Source organism: Simochromis diagramma, unplaced genomic scaffold (assembly GCF_900408965.1).
Source record: "Simochromis diagramma unplaced genomic scaffold, fSimDia1.1 OVJJ01000293.1, whole genome shotgun sequence".
In the NCBI taxonomy this organism is placed as follows: domain Eukaryota; kingdom Metazoa; phylum Chordata; class Actinopteri; order Cichliformes; family Cichlidae; genus Simochromis; species Simochromis diagramma.
In genome coordinates, this window is record NW_024386801.1 from 3,923,775 (window position 1) to 3,944,536 (window position 20,762).

Sequence of the window (20,762 nt, forward strand, 5' to 3'; positions counted from 1 at the left end):
GAACAATCAAAAAGACCAACAAATACCTCCCTCTGGCAGGTAGAAAGAGAATTTCCAGAGAACACAGCCCAGGTGTCTCAAAAAACAAGTGTCAAAGAAGGATTGATTTTGGACACATAGCAAAGTGCTTAAGAAAAGCACAATAAACAGCAGGCCCAGGGTGGGACAGAGGGAAAGGATGGAGGAAGACATGCCAGAAAGTGAGTGATACTGCCAAAAAGTACGAAAACTAGAGAAAAGCAAAAGAGAGCAAGACAAACAACTATGGATATCTAGCTCCCAGGTGTCAGCAAGATAAAGGCCACCTTGTGTTATTCTCTTGAGAACGCCAACAGTTACCAGTTCTCATTAACAGCTGCTCGGCTCTAAAATTTACCCACGCTTACACCGCCTACACTTGAGAATCATAACTACAACAGCTTTCACTGCCACAGTGACTCAGACTTATCAATAAACTGGGAGTGGGAGTGACATTTGTCATTGTCTCTCTGTGTGGGTCCATTTACTACGATGTTGGTAAGAAAAGTGAAAAAAATAACAGTGTTTCCAAGCACACACTGAGGCCCCAGCAGCATATCAATCAGCCATGCACCTCTCGCAAGCATCAAAGACTGGGAGGAAAAAAACAGAACACCTTACACACCCTTATAAACACACACGCACCCTGCACTTACCCAGTTTTGTGCATATATACACAAAGAAACACACCATTCGCACAAACGGACTCACTCACACTTACAAGTATATACAGAAAAACACACACACACACACACAAAGACACACAATTACATAAGCACCCTAGGAGTTTGGCAGAGAAGAGGCAAGAATCAGAGTGGGAGGCCAGGCACCTGGATGAACAGATTATGGTCTAAACCCCACCAGAGACACATAGATGATCTGCCTCAAACTTCAATTTTTCTCCCCAGTGTGGGTTCTGGGCTTCTCATTGCCTCAGGAGTGCTGGTAACCTCAGTGACCTTGGCTTGTAGCGGTAGTCAAAATCAGCTTGTCACTATTAAGTGCTGACTGGACCTCCTGTCACGTTTAGTGACGCAGTAGATACAGCAGAAACTTGACAAAATAAGAACATCGTATCTACACAGACAAGATTAGTTTTGCCTTCCCTTTCTGTCTCACTGTTGATGCAGCTTCTCTGAGAGACTAATGGTGAAGACTCGATGTGTACAAACTGATTCAAATGCCCCAGTTCAAAGCCAAATAAAAGTACTTTTGACCTCACCTCACGCGTCACTCTCCATGTGAGAGTGAAATGACGGCCTGTCACAAGTCATTGTTGCAACTAAGCTCATTAGAGGATAATCATGAGGTGGTACACACTATCTACACTGTGGAAGACTGAGGCCCCCGTTTTCTGTTTTTGAGCCTGTCACACCACCTGGTGGCCACAATGTCAAACATCAGGGACATATTACTGGTCCCGCAAGACCGTTACTGTGGCAGTAAAAATAAATTACTGCAGACTAAATGCAAAACATATGTTCATTGTACCATACGTTCAACTGAAACTACTATAGTCTAAACTCTAAAATAAATTTACAGCCTATACAGGGCAAAAAATGATTGGGTCTTTTTAAAGTTTATTTTATGTTCATTATATCTTTTTTAAGTTTAGTGTAGTTTTGTTTTGTTCTCTTCTTGGATTAGTCACTTGACCACTCTTACTCATTTGTTTTGTGTTCATTATCAATCGCATATGGAGAAAGAAAAAAAAGAAAAAAGGATCCTCAATCCAAGGAAATCTGCTCTAGGGCTGAACAGCTTGTACTTAAACAGAGAGATAGAGTGAATGCTTACAAAGGGCCAGTATGTACAAGTAAGCATTTGTGATTTTTGATTAATGTGTGTACAAATTTACAACTGGAACAATACGCAGACTTCAAACGATAAGCACCTGCATTTATGGGCAACGGCAGCCTGAAAGGACCAAACAAATGGACTAGTATGTAATTTATGGCGCCGTGGAAAAAGACAGGAGAAAAAAAACACTGTGGCAATAAAACTATAAATGAAATATTCCACTGACGTAAAAGTATTTTAGATCAGAGGCATTATATCTGATATACAAGTTATAATAATTATGTACAACAAGCTCTATCGTGAGATCTGTTAAATTAATATGTTAGGAAATACTCAAATCTCTCCCAAAAGACTTTTTCAAGGACTTTTCATTTACAGTTCAGAAAGAGGTGATTAGAGGCCAGTGCTGGTGATTATAAAAGACAATTTGCTTGAAAAACTATGCATTTAAATAAAGTAGCATTAACAGGAAGTTAAGCGTGGGATTTACTGGCTGTTTTACACATCGAGTCATCATATTAGCAGTGTTTCCCTGAGTCTCACACGGAGCTGAAATGAATCAAGTATGCATGCAGTAAGTGAATGACAAATAAAATATTGAGTTTTGTTGATTTTTTTTTTTAGGGCTGGGGGAAAGGGGGGTGTGAGCTGACACATTGTGAGGTCTTTGTTATTTACATCAGGGAAAAGAGTAGCATTAGAATACCTAAATGTAAACTAAAAGACGATTTTCAGTCTCAGTGAACTGATGTTGGGTCACAAACACATTTAAAATAGAGAAGAATATAACACACAAGAGACTGTAATTTAGTTTTCCAGCAATCACCTTTATGTTTTCCTACTCAAAGAATAATAGGCATCCATTAGCATCCACTTTTATATTTTATGGACAAATAACCATGTCTAAACTTGAGGCAACCTTGAGAATAAATACAGACTCACTAATCTGTGCATAGTAAAACTTTCTCCAAGTATTATGTGCTGCAAAATCAATTTACCTGAGAACGGTGTGATAAATAAAGGTGTATGGTAATGAACTCATACATATTAACGTTTATAATCAAAGACTTACTCCATTGGGATGCGAAACTGGACAGTGTCTTGAGGCTGCTCTTTTCCCCGGCCTCACCAGGGTCAGAAACCAGCTAGGTCTGAAGATCCTCAGCTGGGGATTGCCCAGCTGGTAGAGAGGATATCTGAGGAGATATGCACAGGCTGGCTCTTATTATCCTTGATATCGTTCCCATAAATCCTATAATATTGTCTAAAAGAAAATCACAATAACTGCTACCTAGATAATCAAGTAAAATTATGTCTTTAATCTTTGTTTGATTTAAGATAAGCAGCTGAGGTCAGTCCAGCACCAAGAGGGTTCCCTTTTCTACTAAAAATATCTGGAACAATTCCTTAAACTTTCAGCTCACACAAATGCGTAGAACGGAATTTCTTTGGAGATTTTACTCACTGCCATATAAGCAGGTAGCAAATCTTTCCTTTTACTTAGTTAAGACAAATTGAAAAAACAAATAGAAGTAAGGATGGGCAAGAATAACTTTGTCTGAAATCAAGAGCATTGAACTACAGAGGTCTTGACCGGGGATGTCAAATATATTTTACATCGAGGGCCACATAAGGTCCACTTTGATCTTAAGCTGGCCGAATAAAACTCAGTTTGTTATCAGTGTAAACAGATTTCCCTACACATTTAATCCCTGAGATATCTTAATATAAAATAAAGAAGTGCATTTTCGACAGCACATTGCAGTTTTTCTACATGAAAAATGTGAAAGATTACAGAAAAGTTCTGGTAGCTCACTGCCCAAACTGTCCCTATTTATAAAACTTAAAGTACTGTCGATGTTTGAAATTTTCTTGTTTTAACTTAATTTCTATAGTAGACAGTAAAAAAAAAAAAAAAATGGGAGCTTTTCTGTCATTTAACTGTTTTATTGCTTACATTGATTCAGTATAGTATGAATGGCTATGGGGGAGGTTGTCATCAGCAGGAAAAGCTGTAAAACTTATAAAAATACAGTTAATCCAGCAGGCAGGATCGGGGCTTTATGTTTAGCACTCCTGGTCTATACCTAAGGATGTGAGGTCAAAGATGTGTCTTCCTCCAGACACAAACAAATGCAGCCGGTAAATGGGGGAGACTCAAAGGAATATGAGACACTGAAACAATCTTTTATTAAATACACACACACAGAGTTTGTTTTGCACTGCCACGCTTTATAATAACTTCTCCCTGAAACTTGAAAAAACAGACAAATCCAAGTCTCCAAACCTAAATGATCAAATATTAGCAGTGTAGCATTTTATTGGATCTTGAGCAAATAGAAAAAAAAATGTGTTTATGCTGTTTCTGTTTAGCGGTGGTCCCCCATTAGGCAAGATCGTTTGTATTTACGTAGCTCAGCAATACAAGCTACACATTTCCCGTGCAATGTCTACGGTGCACTAATAACAGCACCCTGTATTAATAAGCGTGGGTTAAACCTCGTAAACAGTCACATTACCCCTACGATGATTTAATATTGCGGCAGATTAGTTGCTGCAATTTCACCAACCTGCAAAGTGACTGCACAACAACTCCAACATCATGTTATGCCGTTTGTTTTTAGCATAGCAGGCTAGCGCCAGCTAAGTTCTTGTTGCTTAGTTATCTGAAATTCACAGTGAGCACATAACTTGCAGTCTAAAATACACTGACAGTTATTGACAGCAACGTGGACTAATCCGACTGCATTCAGGACAGAGTGCATACAGGTCAGCTGGGAGACATGCTAGCAATAGCTTGCTTTCTTAGGTTAAACTGCCAGAAAAGATGACTAGCAATGTATCCACGAGTAAAACTGAGGCTTCTTATTTAAACAAAACACTTGATACTCACAGCAGTCGTGTTACTGGCATCCCTAGAAATTCTTACTGACAGACATACGCTGATAGTTACTTTATAGTTTTTCAAGGTTGTCAAATCCTACACGTGCAGGGATGTGCTTCCGGGAACATTGGCAATGCGCAAGCGCATTGGATATACTACCTTCCTGTGATGCTAGGGTGTTAGTGAGCTGTATGATATGTGTGCTCCTTGTTTCAGCTTATTGAATTATAAACTAAAAGATCCCCATTTTATACCGGACTGTTATGTAGAAAAGAAAAAAAAGCACTGAAAAGATTCAATTACTTTGTCACGCATTCGGTTTCATTTTTGAGAATGTCATTGTTGTGAGCATATTGAGAAATTAGTTATAGCAGAGAAACAGTCGGGTTGAGCAGTTTGGACAGAAAGGAAAGAAAGACAAAGCCTGCAATGGTTTGTTCATGTGCAAAAATGACTGTTCTGGCGACCCCTAAAGGGAGCAGTTGATAGAAGAAGAAGAAGATTTTGAGTATATTCTCAGGACATATATGATTAGGCATCAGCAGAGGGAGACCTCCTCCCATCTCTGCATCTTCTTATCTTTGCTTCAGACTCCACACTTGTTGTCTCTTCTTACAACACGATGTGCCTGCACCAAGGGTAAAGATGATTGAAGACCCCCTGAGTGGAACATGAGTCTGTGGCTCAGCTGGTTCAGACCTGGCAGGAAATGGACCTCACTGACAATCCACACTGTGCTTGGGAGGGGAGTTTCCATCAGTTAAGATGTCATGGAGTGGATGTGTGTGTGTGTGTGTCTGTGTGTGTGTGGAAGGCTTTTATTATTATAGAGTTGCGTCAGTATATGAGGCATTTTGTTGCACTATTTCAGAGTGTCCTATAATGCCACTAGATGTCCAGTTTCATTTTGTTTTTTTTCTGTAAGAAATGTAAATAATTGCTGCTGCTGAGTTCATTGCTTGTTTACTTGTTTGTTTCTTTGGAACTGGTTCATCTGACAGCTGATACGACGCTGTAGCAGGGAGCCATTATGCTGATGAGCCTGAGGTGCGACGGTTGCTTTAAAAACATAAGCTTGAATGCCAGAATGCAGTGGCTGCTGCTTATTGTGCATAACGACACTGGATTGTTCATTAAAATAGGTTAAATTCTATAAGCTCTAAAATTCATGATTCAACTAATAATAGATTGATACATTCACACAGAGCTTATCAGAGTGCAGGTAACCTACAAATTCATTTAGTAGTTGTTTTATTATTTATACACAGCAGTATTTCTACTGAAAGTAAATAACAGATTGTTTCAATCTCAATGCATCACTTGGATATCTGAAGAATAAAAAAGATGACAGACATTAACTAGGAGGAAGTATTCATCAAACAGCCACACCATATCACTGAAAATCCTTCTTATGCCAGGCTCATACCTGGTCACAGGACCTCTGGGGATCTCCTATGGTGTTTGGCATCTGGGTGTTGGCAGCGCATCCTTTTGGTCCTTCAAAGTAGCATTCACATAAATGGACCAATGACCAAATGGGCGCTAGCCATTGCTTTATAAACGCAATGCAAATATCACCTGGGCAGTGAATCCTAATGCCATGTGATAACTATTTTCAGTAATTATATCATAATTTTATTAATCGTCAGTGTTAATACACTTTGGACTAAGAGTATTTTGCAGAAAAATCAAAACTTATGCATATTTATAGCAATTGTTGAATTTAAAATCACTGTAACGAATGTGGAGAAGGATGCGGTTATCTTATCTTATCTTTATTTGATATGCCACTAGTCGGTATTTGTTTGTTTGTATTTTGTGGGTGTTTTTATATTAAATATCATTATCTATATCCTGCATTTTACTTTTTTCACATCAATATCACTGAGATTTCCTAATAAAATTCAGATAAATTAAATTAAATAAACAATTCAGGTCAACACAGTGGATCAGCGTTAAGCATTGTTGCCTCATAGCAACGTGACCCCCATGCAATCCTGAATTTGATAATCATAAGAAAATGGCTGGTTAGATATTTCATACCAGATATGTTTACAGTGATTCCTGCATATTTTTCTGCCATTGTAGCTGAAAGCAGAGAACATTTCACAGTAGTCTTGTGGCTCAATCCTGCATCTGTGTTCTAGCTTTGTGAAAAATATTCCTGACAGCGGGTCTGAGAATCCAATAGCAGTAAGGGTACCATTAGCTGGCACATGGAGGTCTGTGTGACCCTCCAAAGATATGCCTCCCCAGACCATTACTAACCCACTGCCAAACTGGCCATGCTGAATGATGATGTTCCAGGCATCTTAACATTCGCTGCAGTGTTTCCAGATTCTTTCACTTCTGTCATGTGCTAGTTCTCAACTTTGAAGATGCCAGTGCTAGTGCCAGTGGTGGCCCTGAAAGTTCTGGTGTTCTCTGGAGAAAGATAATCTGCACCGTGCTGTGTCGTGAGCACAGTTCCCACTAAAGGGCAATGAGCTCTCGTACCATCCTCATGGAGACAGCAGCTTCCTGGAGGCAGTTTTGTAAGATTCTGGCATTGCTGCTCCAGTCTTCACCAAAAAGAGCAGAAATCAGTCATGCTCCTGGGTTAATGGCCATCCGCACCTTTGTCCAGATCACCTCCTGCTATAGGCCATCTTCTAGTATCTTCTTTACACTCCTGAGCCTGTGCAGTCAGGGGAGATAAAGACAGAGCAGTAGCTTTTGACCATGACCAACTGCAAAACCACTCCCGTTTTGACTGTTGTCTCTTTGTTGCATCCCCAATGCATCTATGCTTTTATTTGCACCAGAGCAGTTGAAATGGATTCATAATCAGTTATGCTTCCTAAGTGGACAGATTGACATGCTTGAGTTTAATTGATTTTGTGTTCTACTGCGATGATCGAGTGGTCCCTTAATTTTATGAGCAGTGCTCATTAACTAATTTCACTGGCTGCTGTAAGAACACAAACTGATATATTGGGTTTTTTTATTGCTTTTTTAATACAGAGTTTGTGATATCACAACTGTTCTCATCACTGTTTAAAATTGGCTCTTTGGGAAAATAGATGTAGCTGATTATGCTTATCATTCAATTTTAAATAAGTCATGATTTGGTCGGTGGCTGCTTGTCTGTCTTGCATTTTTAGCTACAGTAGACACACCCACACACGCAAAAGCACTCATACACAAAGTCTATCACATTTGTATTTGCAACAATTGTAACTAATACTCAGTTGTGCATGTAGCTGCTATAGCTACAATTCATTCTTAAAGCAATGGTCATTCAATAACTGAAATTGTACTTTTTTAACATCACTATCACTTTTTACTGTGTCTGTGTGAAAGAGAGCAGAACAAAGACAGCAAAAGCAAAGCAGAGATTGTATATTTTGGGACAGTAAAAGCTGGGAGAATTCGAGGGTGGAGGAGGGAGCGCTCTAATAGCAGAGGTGGATAGACGGAAACAGTTCAGTCTACTGTGGCATTGTCCTGCCAAGAGTGAGCACTGGGGCAGCATGGAAACTTTCCCCCTCTGACTCTCAGGCAGTCGCAGGAGAAGTCGTCGGTATTGGATATCCAAGAGAAAGAAAAAAGGAAACAGTAAATTAAAGATCCAGACATGGATGGAAAAGTTTGTCAGCTGAATTCAATAGTTTTGCACGTAACGAGATCCACTGTTTTAGCAATTCCTTCTGAAGTCACTTCAAACCTTCTTGAAGAATGGTCCAGCTCATTGCCTAAACAGTTGCTTGGGTAAAACAGGCTATGTGATAGCTAATGTGACAAAGATGCATGACAGCATCATGCACGTTTGTAATGCTAACGAAAGCTGTCCACAAATAGGTTCACACAAGCACCCGCAAAAGTCCTCAAAAGTAGGTCTTTGTCATTAGAACCACAATTTGTCCACAAACATACACACAACATACACAGACTCACAAGGTGAAAGCAGCACTACCTAAGCTATTACATTTACTGTAATGAAGGGTTTTTTTAGACACTTTATCAGCCAAATACCTTACATTCAGTGAATTTTACACAAAAACAGCGCCTTAGTAGCACGTTAGCATCTCACTGCATAGAAACATTAAAGCGGATGATTAGGAATTACAGAAACAAAAATAAAGACAGACAGCAATGAATGAGAGAATGCTTTCAAACTAGAATTGAGTTAAAAGTGGCCTTCGGCTGTTACAGGCGAGGCTCATATAGTAGGTTTGGACTACAGCATGTTATGCGTGTTATGCACCACATTCAGGGATGAGGCAAAACTGTATCAGGGGAACCAATTATCATTTTTGGCAGCAGCTGTTTATAATAGCATTTTCATCACCTGTTGACAATTTATAGCAGATGTTTCTGAGATACGACACAGTAAGACACTGTGGCTTGTCATCCATCAGTGGTCAGTTAACAAGTTGTCCAGTCTATACTGACATTTTGTTTGTGGCACAGGTAGAAGGTGCTCCACCGCCACAGCTCACACCAAAATATCTTAATAACTAGATGGGCCTGCCATAGATTCCAGTGACTTTTCGTCATTGTTCCTGGTGTAATACAAAACTTTAGAATTAATCATATTTACCATCACATGTTTTAATACACATAAGAGCAAGCTGACTGTGGCATGTAGCACCCACAACCACTTCTTAAGCTCATAGAGTTGTCTTGTTAGATTGATTTGATTAAGTAGCAAATCAGGGAATTCAACTGATAATGACTGAACATAAATTATTACCATGGTGATATATATATATATATATATATATATATATATATATATATATATATATATGGCCAAATAAGTAACTATTGTGCACAACCACTGTTTCCTGATATTTCCTGTTTTTCTGACATAATCTCATATTTGATGTTTTATATTTTATGTTTGAAGAACATGACTGAAGGTTTAAATCATTTCAACTCTAAGCAAAGTACTAAATCTACTTGACACCGCAAGCATAAATCATTAGCCTGTCCATCCTACACCTAATTAAACATTTGCCCCTGTGCCATCAACACTAAATGAGTGGTCAGAGGTAGTGGCCAGTTAAGGTCAGAGTCCTATGTTTTTTTCTTGTCCCATGTTCACACACTCGAATGGACTGGGTGCATGCCGTCCAGCAATCCTCTGACTATAAATAGCAACCAGTGTCATGGGCAATCCGGATAGCGTGTAAATGTAGACCCTTCCCCCCTCCCGGATGTTCCGTTGAAGTTACCAACCTGACCTCTGACCCACGAGCCTGGCTGCGACAGGGCCACCGCTGAACTTGAATTTCAGGGTTTCGAATGCAAGCGTGAAAACACAAAAACACATGAGCATATCTTCAAGTACAGTGCATGCACACATGCAAAAAGACACAGTCTAAAAATGCAGAATCTGAAACAGTTTGAGACAGGTAGCAGTTCAAATATGTCACCCGAGGTCCTGAATACTTGCTGCATTCAATCACTGTAAGAAAGACGTAAGCTGAAAGATCAACTGACTGTTCAGCTTCTTTGTCTCTCAAACAAGGTGCCTATAGAAGCACTGCAAAAAAATAAAACAAGACAATCTTCTTCTACATTCCTATGGTAATATGTAATCATAAAGCTGCATGCAGTTTTTCAGAGATTTTTAAATTGACTGCATTTGGAATAAGGTGATTAGGTAGAGCGCTCACACGGGTTCCCACAGACTTATCCAGTGTCTCTGCCCCTGCCAGAGTTATGTGATAGACCGGGGGGGTAGGAGGAGTGGCTGACATGCATAAATGAGGACAGGGGCAACTGATCTTTAAGGTATGTCAGTCAACACTCTTGGGATATCTGGTGCACTGCACCACAGAAGACCTCAGCCTACAAACGTAACAACATTGTTCCTGATCTGTGATTCCTCTCGTCTCATTTTTGCGTCCAATAAAAGTTTTGTTTGATACCAAAAGAGCCATAAACATGTTACAATAAGAGCTGTGTTGAAATAAATGAAGAGTGATAAATTAAAATGTACATGAGCAGTGTACAGCTTGGGTTGCAAAAAGTTACTGCATAACAGAAAATATGCTTCAGTGAGAGCAGCGTTCAGCATCAACAAATCTCAGTGTCCACTGAGATTAGTTAGCATATAAAAGTATGGGTTGACCAGAAGTCCAGTGAATCTATGCTGACTTTATAACTCAAGGCAAAATTAATGCTGACAGTCAGAATCCCACCATCAATCAATCACACCATCACCTGCAGCATTTCTGTCCTCAGATGTCGTTTGCCCATCACATGAAACGGAAGCACACACAACAAACTAAACTTCACACACTTAATGACACACAGGTCTTTAAATATCAAAACACATATGGAATCTACCATGGATTCCTTTTTTTGTGACAGTGCTGTATCTAAAATGTGCAAAAGTCACAATACTAAAGAGCAACACGTTACACAAAACACTTGGTTGTAACATTTTGGCTACTGTATCGTAGAATGTTGGTTAAACAACTTAAGGAGGAACACCAAGACCAGCATTTGAAATTTGATTTTTGATGTTTTTTATATATTCAAAATATAGCTTTTTGGTATAACTTATGCACATAATGCATAAAGGAGTAGGTTTACTGTAATGTATTTGCTTTGAGCTATATGACTTTGGCCCTGGAGATACAGCAGAGATGTGTGATAAATAACAGGTGCCTCATTTCATTTTGTAACCAGCAAAACTAACAAATTGTCAAAAACCATTTTAATCCCTGCAAAGTCTGTAGAGCCAGTCAACAAGTGACATAATTATTTGTCATTAAAAATAGAGGGAAAAAAACTTCTTTGGCCATTGTGGTAATGAGCCCAAAGATAACACGCACCCACCCCCCAAAACAAAACAAAAAACAACGACAAAAAACCCACCAAAACAAAATGAAATTAAATTTGTATTTATTATTTTAATTGCTTGAAGCTTGAATAATTTGAAATATAATTGATCCTAAATGTTTGAACGCTTCTTTCATGATTTCACCATCAGTCCTTGACATTACCCTTTGCTTTTCATTGAAACACCCGGGGATCTCATTTGGATGAGGTATGGTATGTTCCCCGACCTTGCCATTTCCAATAGACGCTCCTCGCCGTCTACCAAACCAACAGTTGAGAAGTGTGCTCAGACTTTACGCATGGAGAGCGCAGGGAGAGTCTGGGAGCACGCATGGGGGTCCCTCCCTTCCAGGCTGCCCGTGGCCTCCTCACCCCGGCGGGCACTTCCAAGACTCTGCCAGGCCCCCTTGATCCCCTATTTCCCCCTCTCTACCTTTCCTCTGAAGAAACTACCCGGCGTTACGTCAGAAAGTGCAGGACAAGCAAGACAGCGTCTTATGAGCTATTCGCAGGCATTGCTGCCAAACCCTACTTGAGGCTGCCTAAGAGCTCACTGCACCCAATGCTATTTACAAATCCAATCCTTTTAAAACATCAGCAGTATGTGGTAAGTCCGTTATTCATTCATATCATTTTATTTCTGCGCTGGGCTTTTTTTTTTCTCACAGCTTTCCTCACATGACAGGTCTCTGTTGCCGGCACAATTGCGCAAAAACCCAAAACAGCAGTGTAAACCGTGTAATGATAAAGAGTAGAATGGTTCACACTGTAGCTTCACTGAAAACACCATGACATGATGAAGCAACAGATGATTTTGACGCTCAGAGATTTCTGCAGCATTTTTACTCTTTGACTCTTTGCTGATCTCAAAAACAACATGCCCCACGCTCGAAATAGGAACCCTAGCCCCATCCCAGAGGTAACATGGGATACGGGATTGAAGGAGATGAACGAGACCTGGAAAGGAGCGATAGCCTGTCTCGGGGTTGCCGTCTTCTTCGTAATGACCATCGGGATCATATACTGGCAAGTGGTGGACCAGCCCAACAAAAACTGGATCCTTAGGGGAACTTTCAGCGGACTGATTTGGGAGAGAAAAACCCACTCGCTGCTCATACAGACCCTGACTGAGGATAAGACCTACGTGGAAATTGACGTCGGGAACGTAGGGAACCCCGATATAGAGATTCCCTTCGTGAGGAACCTGTGCTGGCTCAATAAAACCGAGTTCTGCTATACCTGGGACTCGGTGGCCGAGGTGAAGATCTCGCTCGAAGCGAATGAGGATACGGAGACGGAGTGTTACAGCATGACTTGGGCACCGGTACACTGTCATGTGGAGCTGAAGGTAATGTTTCTCTTTATGTGCACACGAAATACACAAATCACAGCAAAATGTGGAGTGCAAACCCAGTTTTGCACTTTCTTCAGGCTAGGAACATTAATGTCCCCCTTTGTAGTTTGTAGTTTGCGGAATGACATTGCCTTGCTTTGATAACAGCCTATTTCTGGTGCACAGTGTGCAACAATTTATAAGCAGGTCCCTTTGCAAAGTAATATAAGGCAGTTTCTCCGTCAAATATTATAGAATAAGAACTTTAAAAGTATATATTTTATATCAATAATCAAGAAGAAAAAATGTATTTCACTCACAATCTGTTTATATAACTTATTAACGGAAAAGAGAAGCTTTCAAAATGGTAGAAATCTCCTTTTAGAAAAAGTTAAATGTGTTTCTTGCGGCATACGTGATTATCGTTTTCAAAAAACCGGATAAATGTTTTAAATTTGTAGAAATTTTTTTAAATTTAACTGGATTTTTATATTGATCTCCAGTGTATGGCCACGGAATTATGTTAAACTACGTGAAACAAACATGTGCACATACAGTGTTCTTTTCCTCCATTTTAAAATGTATTTATCTGCATATTTGTCACACTTGGTACTTGTTTCAGATAATCAAGCTAGTTTTACAATTTCACATATTTTAGACAAAGATAACATGAATAAATGCAAAATACAGTTTAAAATGATGATTTTATTTATTAAGCACAAAAAAGGTGTGGCAAATAACAGTTGTTCAAACCTACCTGGCCTTATGTGAAAAAGTAATTGCCCCCTAAACCTAATAACTGCTTGTATCACCCTTGGCAGCAAGAACTCCAATCCAGTGTTTGTGATAAGTCTTAGTCGTCCTAGTAGTTTTGGCCCACTCTTCTGAGCAGAATCGTTTTAATTCAGCAACATTGAAGAGTTTTTGAGCATAATTGACTTTTCAAGGTCACGCCAAAGTGTCTCACTCTGATTAAAGTCCAGACTTTGACTAGGTCACTCCAAAACCTTAATTTTTTTTAGTTTTTTGTAGTCATTTGAAGGTGGATTTGCTTGTGTATTTTGGATCATTCTGTGCTTGAGCCTCAGTGAATAGCCGGACAGTCTCCTTCAGGATTTTCTGGTAGAGGTTTTCTAGGAAAAAGCAGAATTCAAGGTTCCATCAATAACTGCAAGTCGTCCAGGTCCTAAAGCAGCAAAACAGACCCTCACAGTACCATGATCATGTTTGACTCTTGATAGGATGTTCTTTTAGTGAAATACTCTGCTATTTTCAAGCCACATGTAACGGGACGCAAACTTTGCAAAAAGCATTTGTCACATCAGTTCACAGAATGTTTTTCCCAAAATTTTGGGGATTGCCAAAATGTTTTTTTTGCAAATGCAAGATGAGTCTTTTTGTTCTTTTTGGTCAGCGGTGGTTTTCATTTTGGAGCTCTCCATTGGATGCCATTTTTGTCTAATCTCTTTCTTATTGCTGAATAATGAACACTGACCTTAACTGAGGCAAGTTAGATGCTATTCTGGGTTCTTTTGTGATCTCCAGGATGAGTTGTCAGTGCACTCTCATCGTAATTTTGGTAGACCTGTCTCTTCTTCAAGTTTTCTCCATTTGTGGATAATGTCTCATTCTGTGGGACTAGAGTTAGAGTAAGAGGGGCTTGTTTGTCTAATATTAATTTTTTGGGATAATCTGAAACATAAGTGTGACAAATAGACAATAAAGAAATAAATAAATCAGAAAGGGGACAAAAAATTTTGTCAAATCGTTGTAGGTGACTTGTTATGCTTCATTCCTGTCTCTTTCTAAAGCCATTTAATTAACTACACTGAGTGAAGTACTTACTGTACTTTCCCCTGCCTTAATCGTCAGAGGCATTTAACTGTTGCAAAGTTTGGGTAGGTTAATCTGTCCCCACTGGAACATTCCTCGACTTAACTCCCTGTCATGTGGTGTGACTGCTCACAGAAAATCTTCTAAACCAAAGTCACATTTATTTTCATAATTTCCAAAAATCCTGCCCAGAGCCTCTCAGGTGACTACTTGGCATCTGTTTTGAAACTGCTTAATGGAACCCAGATTTGCTGATGTGAAAAAATAAACTTAAGTTCTGCGTATTTGTCTCTTGAAGACAGAAGGGGAAGCATTTGTTTAAAAAAATAAATAAAATTCTCTGACGCTCAATCCCTGCATTTTATTCACTGATATACCAGATGCAACCTTAACTGACACTGAATTTCAAATATTACATTAACTCATCCAGTCAAAAAACTGTTAATACAATGCTTTTATGAATAATGTTATTACATTTGTAGCTGTTTAAATTAAAGTAAAATCCTAATTTGAGAACAGAAATGAAATTTATTATGGACTGTAAGTCTCCTAAAATATTTAGATGCTCTTAAATAATTTGTTCTTGAGAGTTGCTGCCCTAATGCATCAACTGCTGTTGTTCTAATTTCCTTATATTTACCACAGAACAGTGATGACAACCAAAAGCTTTCTGTTCTATTCTCTTTTCTTTTCTTATTATTTTGTCAAATACTGACAAAATGCTGGTGCCCTTTAGTGAGGTTGCTAAAGTGTTTTAAAACCAAAAGAAATTTTTTACCCTCTCCTCACAAACATTACTCTTTCCATACTTAATTCAGCTACTATTTTAATAATATGTGGCTTTTTATAAAGTTAATTGAATTAGTTAATCACTGTTTTATTTTTTTATTTTTTCTTGTTTGCAAACATTTCACTCTGGTTTTCTTTCCCTTTTCCCTTTAATGTGTGATTGCATGTATATTTGCACATGCGTGTCTTTATTCAGGACTGCTTCTCCATGGCCAACATATCCTGGTACGGGGGTGCCAGTGTTCGGGGTCAGACTTGGCCGATCAACGATCAGAACGCCACGATGCAGCCCTTCATCGTCAGTGATCTGAAGGACAATCCCTCTGGGTTCGGCTCTGCCCTGGAGCGCTACTTCCTTGGCTCATCGGGTAAGAGGTCACTGATGGGATTTGCTCTCGATCTCGTCGTTAGAAATGGATTTAGAAATCTTCTCCACGGCTATGTTATTACAAGAAAAAAGATCTCCTCAGTAAGGATGTTGGCAGTTTGCCACGCTTGCTATTGGTGCAGCGTTAGAACAAGAACAAGGACTCTTGAAACTTGATCCCACATGAGATTCACGCCACACTCATGTGGCGTGAATCCCAGGGCGCGAGGGAAGCCCTGTGGATGTTGTTGTGTTGTCCTACCCTTTTCAGCCCCTCATGTAAGCATTTATGCTTTAGCTGGCAAAAATGGTACTAAAGCAGCGTCCCTAAAACACACACAACATACTAGATAAGTTGGCTTCGCCACATAGATAGTGTAACACGATGCTGGCTGTGGCATGTCAGTTTATTAATTCAGAGATTAGAGTACAAAGGCAATCAAGCCACCTGTAGCATCTTAAATTAACTCTTAGGAATACCAGAGTAATTGTCTTTTGTTTCTATTAAAAGAGCAGGTTGGATGGAGGCCCTGCTGACTCTTATAACTCACCAGGTTATTTTGAGGGTGTTAGATTTTATCCTCGGGGGTAAGGGGGGAGAGGCAGGGGCTGTTAGCGGATGTGAATGGTTAATATGACTGATGAAGAATGTCTGCAGAGAGTGTGTGCATGTGCGTTTACACAAATCTCATGGACTATGGAGATTCAATTTGTCTTTGTGTTGGGTTGGTTTCTGAGCTACTGCTTAAATAAACTAATCTTTGTTCCTATCGAATTTCGATATCAATCTGAGATCATGATTATTATTATTAGCACACTGACATTGTTCAAAAAATCTTTAATATTCACATATTCTCATTTCTACATGCAGGCCTTAGGTGTAGGGCCTTAAGTGAATATCTTTGAGCTCTGTAAATGGTTTAGGATTTAGCTGTGAGTAACTACAAAACTCAAATAACCTGCCACAGGGAATGCAGTGGCATCACCCAATAAGGCGACACAAATAATCATCGACTTCACTGATTGTTAGCACTAGCTTCACTCACAGTCATTTACATGCTGATGGAACCGCATGCAACCGCATATACACACATATATCTTCTGCTATGTTATGTAACAGTGACAGGCTTCGCCTGAGAGTCACATGACTTAAATCCCTTTTCCACCTTGTGAAAGGATGCCAGTAATTATTAGGACCCCCGTAACCCTTTGTTTATCTGCTTAGCTTTCCACAGAGAGAAAAACACACATGCACACACATGCAGCCAGAGATAGCATGAGATCCCAATGAGATCAACTGTTTATTTGTTGCCAAGTAACCTCTCACAGATACATAGCCCCAAACATAGCAAACTGATGCTCAGCAATGACAATGATGCCTGTTGGAGCATTAAAGGTATATTTAACATGATATCCTGCTTTAAAGTTCAAGGATGTCTTTGTTTGGCTCCAGGATTTGCATAATGTGCACATTAGGCCCGAGAGAAAATGTTTTTCCATGATCAAAGACATTTTCCAAGCATTTCAACACTTCCCACTTTTCTTTCAGATATTGGACACCAGTCCAACAGATCACAAGAACATAAGTTTCATGTATTTTCCTTATTTGCCAACAACATAATCAGTCTGATGTGTGACAAACTAGTAGCTTCTCGGTCCATTTAGTTAAAGAAGTAATTTGTGTAACCTACAGAACATCTCATCACCAACAAGGGCTTTAACCTTCAGACTTGTGTGGTCCTGTGCTGCAAGTAGAAATGTTACACCTGCTTGAACTGCACGAAAGAGCTGTTCTCTCCGGTGTAAACTTGGTACATTTGTGAATTAGCAGCCACTTTTACAAAAGGCATACGAGACAGAGTTTCAGAGGCAGTCCAGTGATGTACTGTGTTTTACTGTCAGAACTGACAGCAAATGGACACCTTCTCAGACCACATCACGTCACATGCCAGACAAATCAATCCATCCATCCATCCAGCCAGCCAGCCAGACATTCATTTTTTTCTAGTAATGGAATTCAGGGTCACGGGGGGTTGGAGCCGATCCCAGCTGTCATAGGGCAAGAGGTGGGGTACACCAAGGAAGGATCAAAAGTCAGTTGCAGGGCTATCACAGAGAGACAGGCATTCATTCACATTCACACTTGTGCCAATTTAGAGTCGCCAACCAACTCATCTTGCATGTCTTTGAACTTTTGGAGGAAGCCAGAGTACACAGAGTACACACAATGAGAACATGCACACTCCACACAGAAAGAAGAGGAATGGAGTTAATATCCAGTTATGGTTTAATTCCAGAGTAGTTTGCATACTCTATTAGTATCTACCCTTTATTTGCATGACCCCTGTTATAGTCTCTCTACATGTTGAATTTACATTTATATTTTGTACAAAAATATTGCATTTTACATGCATCAAAATGAATTTGTGCTCATTTTGCTGCTCCGGGCAAAATAACAACACTTTATTCTCATCTGTATAGAAAGAGCATTTTGTCAGTCTTCATCAGCTGCGTTTATCTTCCTTATCTGCCCAGCAGCTCAGTCCAAAGAACCACATGATATCTCAGATTAAAATCCAATGTGATTATGACTGTGAACTAGGTTATTATAGTTAACCAAAACCAAAGTAAAAGCGTGGAAAAACATTCCAGTTAACTAAAATGGAACTAAAAAGCCAGGCTAAGTGTAAACGTCTGATACATTAATCAAAGAATATAGAGATAAATTCAAATGCAAAGGTTTTGGGATGACTACATTAATAGAATCTGCTGCTTTAACATTATTATGGCTGTAATGTCACGTGTATTCCAGTGTTATTGAAGTCGAGACACTGACAAATACCTGTCATACTATTAAAAAATAAGCAAACTCAGCTTGGAAGCCAGAACTGAACTATAAATGAAATGCAAATAAAAAAAAAAAACTATGGAAAATTCAGCTATAAATCTTATAATGTGTTTGAGTCATAACTGCTTCATTTTTATGGATAATAGTATTGGGACAGGAAACAATTACAGAAGTTTTTGTGGCAAAGAAACTCCACATTCATGTGTGGATATCATTATAGAGATTTGTGAGGTTACACAACCGTGTGAAAGTTTAATTAGAAAAGTGATTTGTTCCTGCTTTTTTTTCTCTTTTTTTGCACTTAATCAAGTCTAATTGAATGCAGATGGAAAAATACTTACAGAAATATAGAGAAGAAATTATATCATATATCACTGGTTATTAGCATGCACAGCTCCTCACCCCTTTCCAAGTGCTAACAGTTTCTTCTCAAGAAAAGTTGCTTATAAATCCAGCTGTCTCCACCAACACTCAGCAAACCGTGATTAGGATAGTGCTTCTCAATAGGAGTTAGCTGCATGCACACAGCACCGTATGCAGTCATAGACACACAGTACACACTGTTCATGTGTATTTGAAATGCAGCGATATGTCTGCGCCAACAAATGTGTATTGTAATGTACAGTAGAGAAAAGCTGGTATGCATCATCAGTGCTCAGTTTCATTTTGGGGTGAAAAACAAGAACTCCAGTGTTGTTTTTCGTTAAAAAAAAAAAAGGAGATTTTGGGAAGGCAGTATTCCAATAGTAATTTAAAAAAAAAAAAGTAAAACAATCGCCACATGTCTTTACTTTTGGTTAATATTATTTATTATTAATGGACTGACAACACTTTCATCTGAGCTGTCTTCATAAATCTGCTTTGGAGGAACAAACATACAGTTAATGCAGTTTTAACATAACATTAGGCTTCACAGCTGTTTGAACCCGCTGACCGTTGCAAGTGGCCTGTCTACACTGACTCTAGTTAGTCATAGCTAGAGTTATAAATGTTGTGGGCAGTATAGAGCTGTGGCTGACATTAAAAACTTAAGAGGACTCCTGGGGATAGTTAAAGACCATGGCAGACAGATTGAAATATTTGTGATAACAGAGCATATATGTATGGTAATTGGTGATATTAAACAGAGAATCAAGAAGAGAGGTAAAGAGCAGCAAAGTAAAGCCAAGGTGGAGAAACTGGATGAAAGAGATACAGCATGCCACCATGCAGCAGAGTGACATTTGAGAGCGTTTCCAACTGGAAGAACTTATCACAGCCACACCTGTCTTTATCCATTCAAAAACACAACTGGACTAGTAGCTATTAGCAAAGTAGCATCCTAGATCACATGCATTATAATGGCATATTAAAAGGGCTACAGCTAGAGGTCCGAAGGCTTGACATGGGAATACTGCATGTGTTCAAAAAGATTGTTATTGTGTGCTGCCTGTGGGCTTAAAACAATACTAAGTAGACAAACCAGTAACAGATGAAAACTGTCTCTTTATTTGTCTCCTAAAATAACAAACAAAATGAAATAGATTATAATATAATGAGATCTTTAGCAGTAATGGGAATACAAGCGGCGGAAACGATTATTTGAAACACATTGATTTGAAAGCAAAGTAGCCATTTTTGTCCCGTGTGTGACTAATTAACACGGCAGGATTTATGTGTAAAATAATTGTTGGATGTTGGCACACAAGTGAGAGGTGAATTATTTGCCAGAAATTCTATTCTGATATATAAAAGACTTCATTTTTCCATGGCCTGTATCCAAATGCTTTGTACTGAGCTGAAGTTTGGCTTTCATCGTGAGTTTCCAACTTGTTATTACAAACGAAAGTTCAGAGCAAACCTGTTAGTTTTTTAAAAATGTGATTGTGTAACTACTTTAAATGTCCCCCTCCTGTTGTGCTCAGCCAGCCAGTAATGAATCTAGTTTTTCTTAATAGATTTTTTTTTTTTCACGAAGAGAAACACACAGAACACGCTTTCTCCAAGATTCCTCGCAACAACTTTACAACAACTCTTTAAGATATTACACCACTTCCTCCACATGCACACGTGA

At 39.1% G+C, this 20,762-nt stretch overlaps 2 protein-coding genes across 4 annotated transcripts in view; one reads left to right on the forward strand and one right to left on the reverse strand.

The window, feature by feature from the left end:
- The window catches only part of mrpl23 (mitochondrial ribosomal protein L23), a 48,534-nt gene extending 43,803 nt beyond the window's left edge, over window positions 1-4,731 (reverse strand). Inside the window, 3 exon segments of the mRNA XM_040026872.1 lie at window positions 2,891-2,937; window positions 2,939-3,014; window positions 4,712-4,731. Coding sequence (XP_039882806.1) covers window positions 2,891-2,937; window positions 2,939-3,014; window positions 4,712-4,731 — 143 coding nt within the window.
- A 6,466-nt stretch (window positions 4,732-11,197) lies between these two features.
- The window catches only part of si:ch211-236l14.4 (SITS-binding protein), a 31,838-nt gene continuing 22,273 nt past the window's right edge, over window positions 11,198-20,762 (forward strand). For 2 of the 3 annotated variants that reach the window (XM_040025234.1, XM_040025235.1), the window contains exons 1-2: window positions 11,198-12,887; window positions 15,691-15,862. In XM_040025234.1, coding sequence (XP_039881168.1) covers window positions 12,417-12,887; window positions 15,691-15,862 — 643 coding nt within the window. In that variant the 5' untranslated portion in view covers window positions 11,198-12,416. The remainder of the gene's footprint in view (window positions 12,888-15,690; window positions 15,863-20,762) is intronic. The other variant, XM_040025233.1, reaches the window with a different exon arrangement.